General features: G+C 35.8%; 2 protein-coding genes and 1 long non-coding RNA gene across 3 annotated transcripts; 2 read left to right on the forward strand and 1 right to left on the reverse strand.

The window, feature by feature from the left end:
- The first annotated feature begins 1,106 nt into the window (after nt 1-1,106).
- Nucleotides 1,107-3,928, forward strand: LOC137730681 (uncharacterized). Its single transcript, XM_068469646.2, has 7 exons — nt 1,107-1,502; nt 1,787-2,627; nt 2,772-2,900; nt 3,013-3,084; nt 3,219-3,287; nt 3,409-3,447; nt 3,566-3,928. The coding sequence occupies exons 1-7, from the start codon at nt 1,183-1,185 to the stop codon at nt 3,728-3,730; spliced, it is 1,635 nt and encodes a 544-aa protein (XP_068325747.1). The 5' UTR covers nt 1,107-1,182; the 3' UTR covers nt 3,731-3,928.
- Nucleotides 3,929-5,806: 1,878 nt separating this feature from the next.
- On the reverse strand, nt 5,807-7,920 carry LOC137733014 (uncharacterized). Its single transcript, XR_011068362.2, has 5 exons — nt 7,381-7,920; nt 7,037-7,098; nt 6,482-6,526; nt 6,164-6,242; nt 5,807-5,955 (listed from the first exon to the last, which is right to left on the reverse strand). It is a non-coding gene; the product is annotated as an uncharacterized LOC137733014 (long non-coding RNA).
- A 633-nt stretch (nt 7,921-8,553) lies between these two features.
- On the forward strand, nt 8,554-14,531 carry ETL1 (SNF2 domain-containing protein / helicase domain-containing protein). The gene is made up of 12 exons (XM_068470388.2): nt 8,554-9,438; nt 9,752-9,869; nt 11,344-11,384; nt 11,462-11,712; nt 11,795-11,975; nt 12,313-12,498; nt 12,629-12,802; nt 12,911-13,069; nt 13,244-13,321; nt 13,435-13,571; nt 13,759-13,977; nt 14,128-14,531. The coding sequence occupies exons 1-12, from the start codon at nt 8,899-8,901 to the stop codon at nt 14,282-14,284; spliced, it is 2,241 nt and encodes a 746-aa protein (XP_068326489.1). The 5' UTR covers nt 8,554-8,898; the 3' UTR covers nt 14,285-14,531.
- Nucleotides 14,532-15,183: the final 652 nt, after the last annotated feature.

Genomic DNA, 15,183 nt, shown 5'->3' on the forward strand with positions numbered 1-15,183 from the left:
AGATTGAAGCTAAAGCTAGCTAATAAGAACATTTTAATTTATACTATAAAAGTAAATACATACGGATCAAATATATGGCCATGTATTAATTCGTGTGACAATGTCTAATGAAGAAATTAAAAAAATGCTTCCCTCCTTCCGCAGCCAATGACCCTTAATGGTGGTAGAAGAACGAAATTATACGGATGGGAAAAAAAAATCCTCAAAGTGGAACTTGATGTAGAGTGATGCAGATTGCCACTCAATAAAAACACCCACCAATTCACTGACCTATATGCAAAGGCCAAGCAACTATACCCTTCGTTAAAAGGAATGGATTTGTTAATTATACAATAAAGTAAAAGATACCACACATATGAATTAATTATTAAGCAAAAGCAATTTTAATATCTGACCATTTTATCATCAAGGTCTAATTAGGTCCATTATTCAATTTTAGGGGACCATGGTCGTCTCACACACACATTGTGTTGACCTCTAATGGTAAAACACATAGCTTCTTGTGATATATAGAGAAATAAAATATATAAGTTCCAATGACCTAAAAATTGAGTTCTAACCTTTAATTGTATAGCGCAAATTTGGAACTTACGTGATTAATCCAATTACTGTGCTGGTACAATATGTTTGGAATGTCTTGTGTAGAACAAATGTTGGTGACTATTGTGATTTTTTATTTATTTTTTAATGTAAACTAATTTGCATTTGGGACCATATACGTATATGTTGATCAATTGTATTTGAGAAAAGTATTGAACGTATTCCGTTGTGCTTACGGATCAATAGTGTCTTGTCATGCAAGAAGTTTTTCTTAGCGAAGAATGAAGAACCGATCGAGAGGCATTAGGAAACCCTAACCCTAAAACCGAACTCTTGGTCTTGGGCATCTGGAAACCCTAAACCTAAAAACAAAACACTTGGTATTGGCTGGGCCAGGTTACATGTGTCCGTATATAAATTAATAATTGCCCACGACCTTTAGTGGAAAAATTCAGGCCATATTTTATTGTCTGCCCCTATTATTGAACGATAAAACCTACAAACCCCGTACGTCATCACCACCCAACGGATATTCATATATTTATCCCAATCCCTTCCAAACCCTCCACCACAACAATCTATTACAGAGAGAAAGAGGGGGAGAGAGAGAGAGAGAGAGAGACCGAACAAAGTTAAGAACAAATGGCCGAAGAATGCGGTGTTGCAATCTCTTCTTCCTCTGCGCGGCTAACGCAACAAAATTGGTGGGATCTTGTCAGCTCTACCAACCCATGGCAGCAGCAGCTAAACCAGAAGTACTCCAACTCTAGTAATAATTGTGATGATCTTGATCAGGATGTTTCAAACTCCAGTACTTCCTTTACCAATGCCTCCAACCACTCAAGCTTCAGTGTCGACTCCTCTCGCATAATGCTTGTTGATCAGCGTTCTGCTTCTTCCAACGACGACCTAATTAATGGCGAACAGGTTTCTGAGAATCATATTTGGAACCATGTTCTATTGTAAGTAACTCTAATTTTTCCCTAACATATTTTATTACTAATTAGCTAGTAATTAGAAGAGTTATATAATCTCAGATAAAACTTGAACCATCCATTTTTTTTCCTTACATATATAGCAGGGTTTCGACCCTTGAGCCTAGCCTATCCTACCTATCACCTTACCTACCCTCACAACTGGGCTAATCCCAGAAAAACTTGAGCCGTGTCTATATATATGTGCATCTTTATACATTTAGGCATATATACGGTAATTAATTTAAGTTTTGAATGAACCATGAATGCAGAAACGCTAATGCAAACCATGATTTAAGCGACGATGATCATGGTGTTGGAGAGAACTTCCTAGATGCACTATCATCCAAGAGCTTGTCAACTCATCATGTTATGTACAATGAGCCTGCTTGTGAGGACTTGAAGAAGTTGGACAACAATAGTACTTGGGAGTTCATAAACTCAGCTGCCTCCAATTTCAACAATTTTGAAAAGCAAATAAATGGAGGATTCATGGACAACAACATGAATATTAGTATTGAGAAAGAAAGGTTAACCAAGATGTCTAATCAAGTCAGCACCTGGTCCATTGCAACCCCAGAACCACAAGTAGTACTCAACAATATGCCTCCTCATCAAATAATGGATCAAGATAATAAACTTTGTTCTACTATCCTTCATCATGATCGTCAGTACTCACAACCAAATCTCTGTCATTTAAAGCCACAACCGTTTTTTAATGATTCCACATCGTCATGCAATCCTCAGATGGGAATTACAAATAGAAACTCCGGATCCAGTTTATTTTCGTGTTACAGCAGTCAAATTATGAAGGTAGATGATCAGAATCATGGACACCATAATGGCATTGAACATCAGATTGGCCTCAACAACGCAATGGCTGCATATAATCATACTAGCAAGTACTTCAATGGAAATGGATCACTACTGTCGGATTCTTATTATTCTTCATCCACTAGTACTACTGCTGCCAGAAATTTAGCAGATGTTGGATCTTTTACGAGTCAATTAGGAAATAAACCCTTGATTGACCTTCATGCTCCTAAGTCTTGTTTCAAATCTTTCAACTCTTCTGATCATTCTAAGAAGCAAACCCTGCAAACTTCTTCGTCGGTAAGCTCAATATTTAGTTAATTTAATTTTTTTGTTGAGCGATATCTTAACTGAAGCTCATCGTATATTATATATGTATATATAATTGAATGAGTAGTGAAAGAGGACAGGTTCTAATTGCATGTGTATATATAATACACGCAGACAAGAATGAGTAGTGGAAGAGGACAGGGAATTGCAAATGAAGGAAAGAAGAAAAGAACGGACGACACATCATCAGAAACAGTCGTGAAAAAGCCTAAGCAAGAAACTTCTACAGGATCATCTACAAAGGTACTCTAACATGCAAAATAAAAAAGGCAAAAGACAAGAAATCATGCTTGATCGTTAATTGATAAAATAACCTTTTCTTATGAAATTATTAATTAATGTCTCTGATCAACAGATTCAGGCACCAAAAGTCAAGCTTACGGACAGAATCACGGCCCTTCAACCAATCGTGTCTCCGTTTGGAAAGGTGAGCGGAAAGCAGCCACACAAGAAAACCTGCTAATTAATTCATTTCAACTGGATTAATTTAGATGTTTCATTCCTTTAACTGATCATCGTATTTGGCATATTTTAAATTATCATAATTTGGTTACATTTCAGACCGATACAGCATCAGTACTATATGAAGCGATTCAGTACATTAAGTTCATGCAAGACCAAGTGCACATGGTATATATATTATCATATCTCTTTTTAACTCTGTCCATTATAAATAATTTTATTTTCTAACTAATAAGAAGTTAATAATACCAGCATAGAATTAATCTACATTTCCATAATTTTTTTGCAGCTATTGAATAGCCCTTATTTGAAGACAAATTCACCAAAGGTATATACACATGCTTATATATATACATATATATATATATATATATATGTATATAGACACACACACACACACACACACACACTTTCTTTTGCTAATTATTTAATGCTATTTTATTTAGGATCCATGGACGATGGATAGAAAAGATTACAAGGGGGACACAAAGGTTGATCTCAAGAGCAAAGGCCTATGTTTGGTGCCTGTTTCATGTACCCCTCAAGTTTATCGTGAAAATACAGGATCAGACCATTGGACACCAACATATAGAGGATGTTTGTATAGATAATTAACAAAGTGCATATATGATACTTTTGATTAAATATATATGTTTCATATTTTCTTATGGTCAATGTAATAATTTTAATCTAGAAAAAATGTGGTCAGTGCATGTTTATATCTTCTAAAAAGAATGGGAATTATATATATATATATTTCTTTTGTATTATGGCTTTGGCCTAATTAAAGTGCCATGCAGCTGCTGGAAGTCAACGGTTCATTCTTTCCGGTCACACATTCTTCTTCTTTTCACTCTCTTCATGATCATCAGTTTTTGTAAAATTCTAATATCACATGCAAAATGACCAATGAAAGTTTATAACCATAGCTGCTTCAACTGTTCAACACTGAGTTATTCTAAGTCGACCGTAATTGATACATACACATTACAAATGAGAGTTTCGAATCCTAAGTTTCTAGTTGTTCTACTCCCACCCATTATCCTACTCATCCTCACCACCATTATTAGGCTAAACCTAATTATTTATGTGTGTATATATATTATCTTTGGAGAATGAATGTACGTGAAATACATTTCTATATTGCATGTTTTAATGGAGAAGAGATTCATAAAGATTCATGATGCATGACCAAACCTTGTATTATATATTCTCCTTTTCTTGAAATGATCAACTGAGTGAAAAAGAGAACGTAGCTCAGTATACTAAGTGTCATAATACAATTGGTTGAAAATTGTTTTATTATCTTCACCCAAAAAAAAAAAATATTTATTACACGTGATGTACCGTGTCGTGTTCATGACATATTGAAAATTTTCTCGAGGAGTATTAGTACTTACAAATTGAAATGCTTGCAAGGAAGTCGCTCACTTTGCTTTTGTCCTCAGCGCATCTCATGAAATTATGTACAAGCAATGTAAATAGTACTTTCCAAAACCATAATTTCATAAATTTGAATCCCGACAAATTTTAATTCCAGAAGCAAAATTGACAAGGGGAAAAAGTGAATCCAACGAAGCAAAATTGGTTTAGGGAAAGATGAGCATACAGTGCAGAACTCGTAGTGGTAGTGGTGCACTTAAACATGCTATTTTGGTGCTCCTCTCAATCAAAACGATGGTAGACTATATTTATGGTCTACCTTAGAAAGAAAGAAACTAATATGCATGATGTGCTTCCTTCCCAGTTTCTCCTCAAACCACTCAAAACCTCATCATACTTTATTAACAAAATCGCAGAAAACACTGTTTTTAGTAGTATTCCAATCATTATCGACTTTGACGAGTCATTTTTGAAGACCCAAGTGGAATACTTCGATGAGGTTCAACGGATTGTAATATCATAAAGAATATGTAGTTTAATTAGTTAAAAGCGTTTGTTCTAGATGAGGTAATTTTCTTAAATTCCCTTCTCATGTTATATGCTTGTATTCCCATCCCAATACTGCATGTATCAAAATAGCGTAATACTAACTCGTAGTTACCTAAATCATGGACGCAGAAAAAGGAGTACAGATCCTTTCCGAATAAAAAAAAAATTGAGCTAATGATCAAATGATAGAGACCGTTGAAATTTGATCCAACGGCTACAAATAGGGACCGTTCTAAAAGTTATAATAATTATAACCGTTAAAATTTGATTTAACGGTCCAGATTATTTGATCCTTAAGTTCAATTTTTTTAGTTCCGAAGAGCATTTGTACTCCGGAAAAAGAATGTTGCGATTTATACTAAGGCACTATTGTAAAATTTGACCGCATGATGATATACTTAAAACACTATAGATCAATGTTCTTTTTTCTCAAGGACAAGCCCAAACTGGCTTTGATTCATAGATAAAAGCCCTAAGTCATGTCCAAATTTCTGAACTATGGTAGGCCCATCAATTAGTATCTGGCTTTGAAGTTAGCCCAATGAATTACACTTTGTTGTAACTTATTTGAATTTTACACAATCGAAGCACTCTCGGGCTACATGATCATTTTTTGTTCCAACAAACATGAGATGATGTTTAGTTATAAAAAAGTTAAGGTTTTATTATAAAATCTATTAATAATTTGTGAAGTAATTTAACACTAGAAATATTGCCCACGCGTTGTTGAGGGATTAAAAATCGTATGAAAAAAATGTTTCAAAACTATAATATATTGTTACACAATGTTAATGTTATCTACACCGAAAGATGTTTGAACTTATTGAAAGAATTTTTACATGAAGAGCATAAATTGGATGAATGAGGCTCTTGAAATTCTTTGAACCACTCTGAATAGCATTACCTGTGAATGATTGATTGTGTAACAAAAATTAGTAAAAGAGTATAATAGATGAAACTTTCTTATGTATAATTCAAACTTCTACACATTTATCCATACTTTACAAATTGTTAGAAACTGCTAAGATAACAATTGTTATCACATAATTGGTATGCTATTAAACATAATGAATTCCATGAAACAAAAAAAATGATATGCAATTTTAACTTACGATGCTAAAGAAGCTCTATAAGAGTAGCTGGGTCCTCTGTTTTATCCATCAAAGGCATTGCAACTGTAGATCCTGAAAACTATAAAAATCCATCTAGTCAAGAGAGAAAATTCAATAGTTATGGGTAAAGTGAATATGGAACCACGAATGTAAGATATACTTGACAAATTTGCAAATTCATTACAATTTCAATTGAATTTCTCGCTTAAAAATCTTAATCTACAAAACCAAATTAGTTTTATCAAACAACATTCAAAAATAAAATCCAATAAAGGAAAATATCAATTGAATAACCTGAATAAGTGGAAGCATTCATACCTCAATTTAATTTTCAGCTTAATTTTGTTGCTTAAAAATTATGGTCTGCAAAACCAAATCAGTTTTATCAACAATAAGGTATCAATTTATGAAAGCAAAGACAACACATAAAAAGAACATTAAAACTGGAAACCAAGTCGTGATACTTCACCATTTGACATAGAAATTTTATCTTGCCTACATACACTGAAATCATTTTTTGTATCTATACACTGATAATTTGAGATTCAATATGGAAAAATTAATCATGACCATTCCTCTCTTTTTAAATTTTCAGGGAAAATTTGAACCACAAACAACCAAAAAACCCAAATAAATTTAACAGCAAAGAGATGAAGTATATACTTGACCCAAAAATGACTTGCAAGCTCCAGAATAAAACCCTAAAAGACACCAAAATCTAAAATATATATATATATATATATATATATATATATATATAATTCCCACATATTCAACTTTCACACTATAGAAAACACAACTTCACAATATTAAAAAATAAATAAATAAATTTGTTGCAGAAAATGCTAAAAGGAAAAAACTGAAATTATTTACCTTGAGCATAAACGGCTTCGAAGGTGCACATAGAAGCCCCAAAAAACGAAGAGCAAAGTGTCCTGAAACAAAAAAAGAGTTGCAAATCATACAACCAAACGACAGTTCCAAGGATATAAACAAAACACCAAAAATTACAAAAAACTAAATTCCAAAAAACATAGAGCATCGTGTTCTGAAACGAAAAACACAAACAAATCATACACCCAGACATCGGATCTAACAATATAAAGAAAACACCCAGAATTAGAAGGAAAAAAAATCATACAAAAATCCCACTTGAACATGGAAAACTACAAAAATAAAAATTAAAAAGCAATACTTTAAAGGTTAAAAAAACTCACCACCAAACAGAGGTGGACCTTGGAGATAACAAATCCACCCTGATAAAATCCAAAAACCAATAAAATCAGTACTGACCCAGGGATTTTAAACGGAAGATGCAGCAACTATTTATTTTTCCAAGGGTTTTAAACGCAAGAAATTTGCACAGATGATTTGGCTAAGAAAAATGAGAAAGATGAGAAGATCAGCAACCAAAGGTTAAGAAAAGGAAAGTAACTGGAAACTGAAGGAGATTTGGAGAGATGCAATTGAAGAGAACTTATCCACGATGATCGACGCGTGGCAAAACAGTGGAGAACGCATGGGAAGACTGTGCAAAAGAAGAAAAGCAACGGGCAAGCTGGCATCAAACAGGGGCAAACATGTTCCAGATTTTTGTTTTTTTAATTATATTTTGGTGGCAAGGCATGCATCATTGCTGCCAGGTGTGATGAGGTAAGGTTTTTTTAATTATTTTTTGGTGGAAATGCATGTACCATTGCTGCCAGTGTGGATTAGGTAAGGATAAAACGCTGGAATCGAAGAGAGAGTCGGATGGCTACACAAAAAGTAAAATAAAAGAGGGAGTCAGAATGGAAAAAAAAGATACCCAGGATGATCAACACGTGGCCAAAGAGTGAAAGAATTCCGAAGAAAAGAAGGATAACAGTAAGGGTCTCTCCAACGCACGAAGAAAGGGAGAGAAACGGAAGAAAGCAAAGAAGCCAGGGGCAGATCCGTCCGGACACTATTGCTGAACAGTGCCAGAAACCAACTGGGTTTTAGTATATATAATTTCATAAACTCTTATATGGTTTGGTTCTCACTAGTGTAGAGCCAAATAATGAAAGAGCTTATAAAATATTGAGCTATTCCCGTATTACTAATTAGTTTTATAATAAAACTTTAACTTTTTTCGTAGTAACGTGCTTAATTAAAAAATCAGTCAAATTACTTTTATGTGTAGCCCCCTAACAACACATGCTCCACATCATCTAATTTATATTGTTCACTTGCTTAATTTAGTCAAACCTATACTGAAACAGAATCCATTTAAAAGCCTAAACTTTGGAACCAGTTCCCCTCTAGATTCATATATGCTAAGCAGACAGACCGTTAAAATTTGATCAAATAAGTACAATTATTATAATTTTAAAGGATCTTATTTGTAGCTGTTGAATTAAATTTCAACTATGAGATTATCTGCTCAGCAGCTCTATTTTATTGCACCCGAAGGATCCAGCTCCCTAAACTTTAACTCGTTTATCACTTGACGAACCCTTAAATTAAATTACTCTTAATTAACCAAGCATCCCGAAAATTATGGCGGTCTTTGGCTTCCTTTCTTCCCGTTTGCACTCCCAAAGTAGAGGAAGCTCCCAATCCCAAAGATCGTCCTTCCTTTCGTCTTCAGTGACTCACCGCCGACCTTCTCTTGTACTGCTACTTAATTAGTAACGCTACAACTCACTCCCTCCTAATTTGCAATTAGGGTTTTCCATTGCCCCCCTTTCCGTCATTTTTTTGACACCGCTTACATGAAGCGCGGGTTCGACGATTTCGAAATCTCCGACGAGGACTGGGAGGAGCACTCCTCCGCCTTCAAGCCCTCCCGCGTCCTCAAGAAGCCTCGCACCCCGACTCCGCGCCCAATCGAGTCCTTCGCCTTCCGATCATCCCCCAAGCCCCAACAACTCTACGACGAAGATGAAGACTCCGATTGCGTCGAGATTAAACCCGAAACGGAGGACGACGATTCCGATTGTGTCGTGATTAAGGACGAATTGGAGGACGACGACGCCGACGACGTCCCGGAGGCTAGGACGGTCAATCGTGGCCGTCGGTTCGTAGTCGAGGACGAGGATAGCGATGGGGATTGGGCTAATATTGAGTCAACGAGTGAGGAAGAGGAGGATGCGGTAGAGGAGTTGGAGGACGACGACGTCGTTGGGAAAGCTTTGCAGAAGTGTGCCAAAATATCGGCGGATTTGAGAAAGGAGCTCCATGGGTCGTCGGCTCCGGCGGTGTCTGATAGGTACGCCGAAGTGGAAGCTGCCTCTGTGAGGATTGTCAATCAGGTGCCTTTTCTTACTTTTACTGAACTTCTTGTGGTATGAATCTCATGGAGTTGGAGAGCCCTTTTACTCGTTCTTAATTGGGTTTTAAAAAATTTGGTATGCCTTTGTTTCCAATTTATTTAAAAAATGAGGAAAATTTACAGGTGAATAGAATGTGGCTGTATAAAAGTTTGGTTCTTGTGTGAAGGTTTTGTTTTGTTTTTTGTTATGTGTTGCGAGGTCCTCATAAGCAAAAAGTTGGCTTCTTGTTGCTGGTGTCGGTATCAACTTTCAATTGGATTGGCAAGTGATGGTTACTGATTTATTGTTGTAGGATGACATTATTGAGGCATGTAGGTCTGAGGATTCCAATTTTCAACCGATTCTCAAGCCGTACCAGTTGGTTGGTGTTAACTTTCTTCTTCTGCTGTATCAGAAGGGTATTGGCGGAGGTACTTTTTTTTTTTTGTTATCAGTCAGCATAATTTTGATTTTACTTCTACATTAGACAGTACATAAATGAATTTGGTTCCCTCTGTGAAAATGTATGACCGTAATGAATTTTGATTCTCTAGATTCTGATTAGTACAAGATCTTAAAATGTGTGACTAATATTTTAGGGAATTGATATTAGTACTCCAAAAATCTCATTTGGCACTCCTCACAAGTGTATTTTTCTTTCTAAATATAGAAAGTTTGGAGTGCCAAATGAGATTTTTGGAGTGCCATTAACAATTCCCATATTTTGTTGCCGAATGGAATTTCATTAGTCATTGTATGATTCTGAAATGTCAATATTAAATGCTCTTAGATGACAATGACAATGAAGCAGAAGAAGAATCGATTTTTGAATTAATTCTCATCTACTTGTATGCTAAATTGCATGATTCTGAAATGTTAAGATTGATATTCTTAGATAATAATAGAGCAATGAAGAAGAAGAATTGCTTTTTGAACTGATTCTCATCTACTTGTATGCTTGTATGATGCTCAAAGAATATATACATGCTAGAATGGTACCAAACAACTTGACTTTCAGGTTAAGATTTTCACGCTGTGAGAGCAGAGAATAACTTAAACCATAGTAAGCTTAAGCCCACTTGATGTAAATTGAAATAGGGCATTCAGTAACTGGGAAACGGCTTTGAGATTGAAGTTCCTATAAGAAGTTTTATATTTAAGTGACTTTGTTTAAGTAGATAAAAATTGTTTTTAAATTGAAATAGGGCGTTCATTAAGGGTAACTGGGAAACGGCTGTGAGACTGAAGTTTCTATAAGAAGTTTTATATTTAAGTGGCTTCATGTAACAACAACAACAAAGCTTTATCCCACTAAGTGATTTAGGTTAAGTAGATGAAAATTGTTTCAATCTTCTTGTGAACAATTAATCCTCAGTTTCTTTTGATTCATTGTTATGAATTTTTTCTTGTTTATGGTTTCTTGATATTTGGTGGTTTGCATCTATCATTATGATTTCAAAGTCCTTGTGATGAAAATGTGGTATAGATAACTTTAGCATGATGTTATTCAGAGAGACCTTGAATTTGGGAATTTTTTTAATGCCATTACTTCAGTAGAGTCAAAATTTGGAGCAGTGGCATGTAGTCTTATTAGTGGCCTGGTTGGTCAATGGAGCGATGATAATGCGGTACTTTCTAGTATTTCAAGTGTGAATGTCTGGAAAGTTAAAAGAAGATGTTTTTGATAGGGTCACAAAATTTGTTTGTTTCACAACTGACTTCAAGGCCATGTCAATAGAGAAGAAATTTAAGCAGTGAAGGATATGCATTTTGTTGTCGTTGTTATTATGCTCAAAATTTTCCAATTGTAGTTATGAGGCTGTGTATAAGCGTAGATGCATCTGTGGCTTGGTTTAATATCAATTCTCAATCATTACAGTTTAATATCCTTTATATTTTGTGCAGCCATTTTGGCGGACGAGATGGGTCTCGGGAAGACCATTCAGGTACCTACGTGTCCTTCCCTTTGCCTGTCCAATAATATTTGTAACTTTGGTTTGTAATATTTGCCCTTGTTGAACAGGCTATAACGTACTTGATGTTATTGAAACATTTAAATGATGACCCGGGTCCACATTTGATTGTATGCCCTGCTTCTGTTTTGGAAAATTGGGAAAGAGAACTTAAAAAGTGGTGCCCGTCATTCACTGTTCTCCAGTATCATGGGGCTGCAAGATCGGCTTATTCAAAAGAGTTGAACTCTTTGTCCAAAGCTGGATTACCACCTCCTTTTAATGTTATTCTCGTGTGCTACTCACTATTTGAAAGACACAGGTTTGCTTTGGTGTTGCATACGGACAATGGATAGTGATTATGATTTTATGCTATCTTAATTCCTTAACTTCTGGTCTTCCAGTGCACAGCAGAAAGATGATCGTAAAATTCTGAAACGGTGGCAATGGAGTTGTGTGCTTATGGACGAGGCTCATGCTTTGAAGGACAAAAATAGCTACAGGTGGAAAAACCTAATGTCTGTTGCACGAAGTGCAAACCAGCGTCTAATGCTGACAGGGACACCTCTACAAAATGATTTACATGTATGACTTTTTTACCCCTTGAAATCTTATGGGATATTACTTAGGGAAGACTGGAATATGATAAAGTGTAACTGTGGTTTTGATGGTCATGATCTACTGTGTGGAACTGAATTTTGGGGTTACGTTTGAGGATGTTGTGGGAACTCTGTGTTACATGAAAATACTATCTGTGAGTCTCAGAGAAACAATTAAGAATTGAAATCATTTAATAATTTCATGTTTCTTGATTAAGTTCCTTGAATTAATATTGATTTGCAATGGGACTTGTGCTTCTGTTTTAATTTTTAGATTTTTTTAGTTGTTAAATGACTCATTAACTTATGGGTTTCTGTTGCAGGAGCTTTGGTCTATGCTGGAGTTTATGATGCCAGATCTTTTCACTACAGAGGATGTGGACTTGAAAAAGCTGTTAAGTGGTGAAGATAGAGATTTGATTGGCCGCATGAAATCCATATTAGGACCCTTTATTTTGAGACGCTTAAAATCCGATGTTATGCAACAACTTGTTCCAAAAATACAGCGGGTATGTTTTATGACTTTATGCCTAGTCATTTTCGGGGCTTTGGTTCTTGATTTTTCATATTGTCATGGTTTCATTCTCTTTTGGTTATTTCTTTTGTTTTTTTAGAAAGAAGCTGAGAAATGTAGTGCAGGTTGAGTATGTTGTCATGGAAAAGAAGCAAGATGACGCCTATAAAGAAGCCATTGAGGAGTATCGGGTAGCTTCACGAACTCGTATTGCAAAAACCTCAGAGGTTAACTCGAACAGTATTCTTAAGGTTCTTCCTCGGCGGCAGATCTCCAACTATTTTGTTCAGTTTCGTAAGGTGCATCTTTCTCGACTTTCATGTTTTTGATATCCCAGTTCTTTTGTTGTGATTGCATATATGTTGTGCTTATGGTTTTTTTTTTTTTTTGCTTTCCTCATTCTCTAGATTGCAAATCATCCTTTACTAGTAAGGCGTATTTACAGTGATGAGGATGTGGTTCGTTTTGCCAGAAAGTTACATCCAATGGGTGCATTTGGCTATGAATGTACCTTAGACAAAGTAATTGGGGAACTTAAGAGTTATAGTGACTTCTCTATCCATCGGGTATATTCTTAACTTCTTGAAAATGATTTTGTATTTTTTTCTAAATTTTGTGCGTTAAACTAACTATTGATGTTTTGGATTACTTAGATAATCTAGTTTTGTACATTCCTTGTGCGTGTGTAGCAGATTACATATTGTATGTTGACATTATGTACTCTCTCTCTCTCTCTGCAGCTTTTGCTGTGTTATGGTGTCACTGATAAGAAAGGATTGCTTCCGGACAAATATGCATTGCGTTCTGCAAAATCTCAGGTATAATGGTACTTTAGTAAGTTCACTAACCAATTGGTCTGAATCAAAATTTGGAGAGAGTTGTTATATAATACTCTCCTCGAAATTGAGAAGAGTTTTCTTGTTGATACTAGGCATTGGCTGAACTTCTTCCTTCACTGAAGCAAGCTGGGCATCGTGTGTTGATTTTCAGCCAGTGGACGTCAATGCTTGATATTTTGGAGTGGACTTTGGATGTGATAGGTGTTACATACAGACGACTTGATGGAAGGTACTGGTGTACTTCGTCACATTTGTAGATTTTTTTTATCTTAACAAAATATGCTCTGCCATATGGTATATCTGTTTTATTATTTGGCTTGCTCAGTTCCACTGGTTGATTGTGGTATATTTGAATTGTTACCTCGTCTATTATACGTTGTATTTTTTGTCTGTTAACCCGTATCTCCAAATTTCAGCACTCAGGTGACGGAAAGACAGACGATAGTTGATACATTCAATAATGATACTTCTATATTTGCATGCTTGCTGTCCACAAGAGCTGGAGGCCAGGGCTTGAACTTGGTTGGAGCTGATACCGTAGTCATACATGATATGGATTTCAACCCGCAAATTGACCGACAGGCTGAAGATCGTTGTCATCGCATTGGCCAAGTGAAGCCTGTTACCATATACAGGTTTGCCCCTTCAATTTCCCAATGTCTCCCTCACTTCTACCTATCAACCTGAGAGAAGCACCTTCCCTGCTTTTATAATGCGGTATTTGTTTATGGGTCGTAAACTTGAATAAGAAATTGTAGGATTATAACCTGTCACGTCCTTTACAGGCTTGTGACTAAGGGTACAGTTGATGAAAATGTCTACGAGATTGCGAAAAGGAAGTTAGTGCTAGATGCTGCAGTCCTGGAATCTGGCGTGGAGATGGATAATGAAGGTGACACATCCACCATGGGAGAGATATTATCCAAACTTTTGCTCGGTTAAGATTTTAGAAAACTTAACAGTCGATCTGCGGATTGAGAAACTGCAACAGAAACCTTTTGTAATTTAGTTTTTGTATTTTTCTATTCACATTGTAACATTGTAAGAGGTCCATTGTTGTATTGGATAGGGATTTGAAGAAAAACCATACGTAGTTGTAGGCCGGTATGCTATACGGGTGTAAGGCTCAAGTATTATTCTGGCAGTTAAAGTTATCGTCAATAAAACGACGATGGTTAGCAAGTTTTAACTTGGAATTTCGTTGAGTGTGCTCAACCGTTTATTCAATCTGGTCATTCGGTCCGGTTAAAAGGTCATAGAGCTAAAAATAGCTAAGAATGACAAGAAAACCGTTTTCAACCGAGGGCTGGGTCAAAGGGTTTGTGGGCCTCATTGGGCCCAAACCGCCAAATCAGGTTAGCGGGTTGGCCATTTCCAGCCTAACATTTTGCCAACCTTATAGTTCAAGAATATCAAGCTTGACATTTTGCCAGCCCTCCAGCTCAACCCATTTGAATACCAACGGCTATTTGGCGTCAGCATGACATTAGCCAGCAACGGCTAGCTAACGTCATAAGAAATCCGAAGAGTTACTCACTTTAGCAACACATGTCACTTGAAAATCATATCTAAAAAATTATTGAGATTGCATAAAGATAAGAAATCTAGAAAGTTACTCACGTTAACGACATATGTCACTCGAAATCTTATTCGAAAAATTATTGAGATTATCTAAACATAAGAAATCCGGAGGCTTATTCATTTTGCGACAAGTGACACTCAAAATATGTCTAAAAATCTTATTTTAATATGGTAGTTTAATTTAATTAACCATATTAATTTAATTAAAATAATAAATTATGTTTGTTCTATAGCCCTTTGGCCCCCTTGGTTGGAGATGA

Source organism: Pyrus communis, chromosome 16, assembly GCF_041283825.1.
Source record: "Pyrus communis isolate YQ-2024b chromosome 16, ASM4128382v1, whole genome shotgun sequence".
Classification (NCBI taxonomy): Eukaryota; Viridiplantae; Streptophyta; class Magnoliopsida; order Rosales; family Rosaceae; genus Pyrus; species Pyrus communis.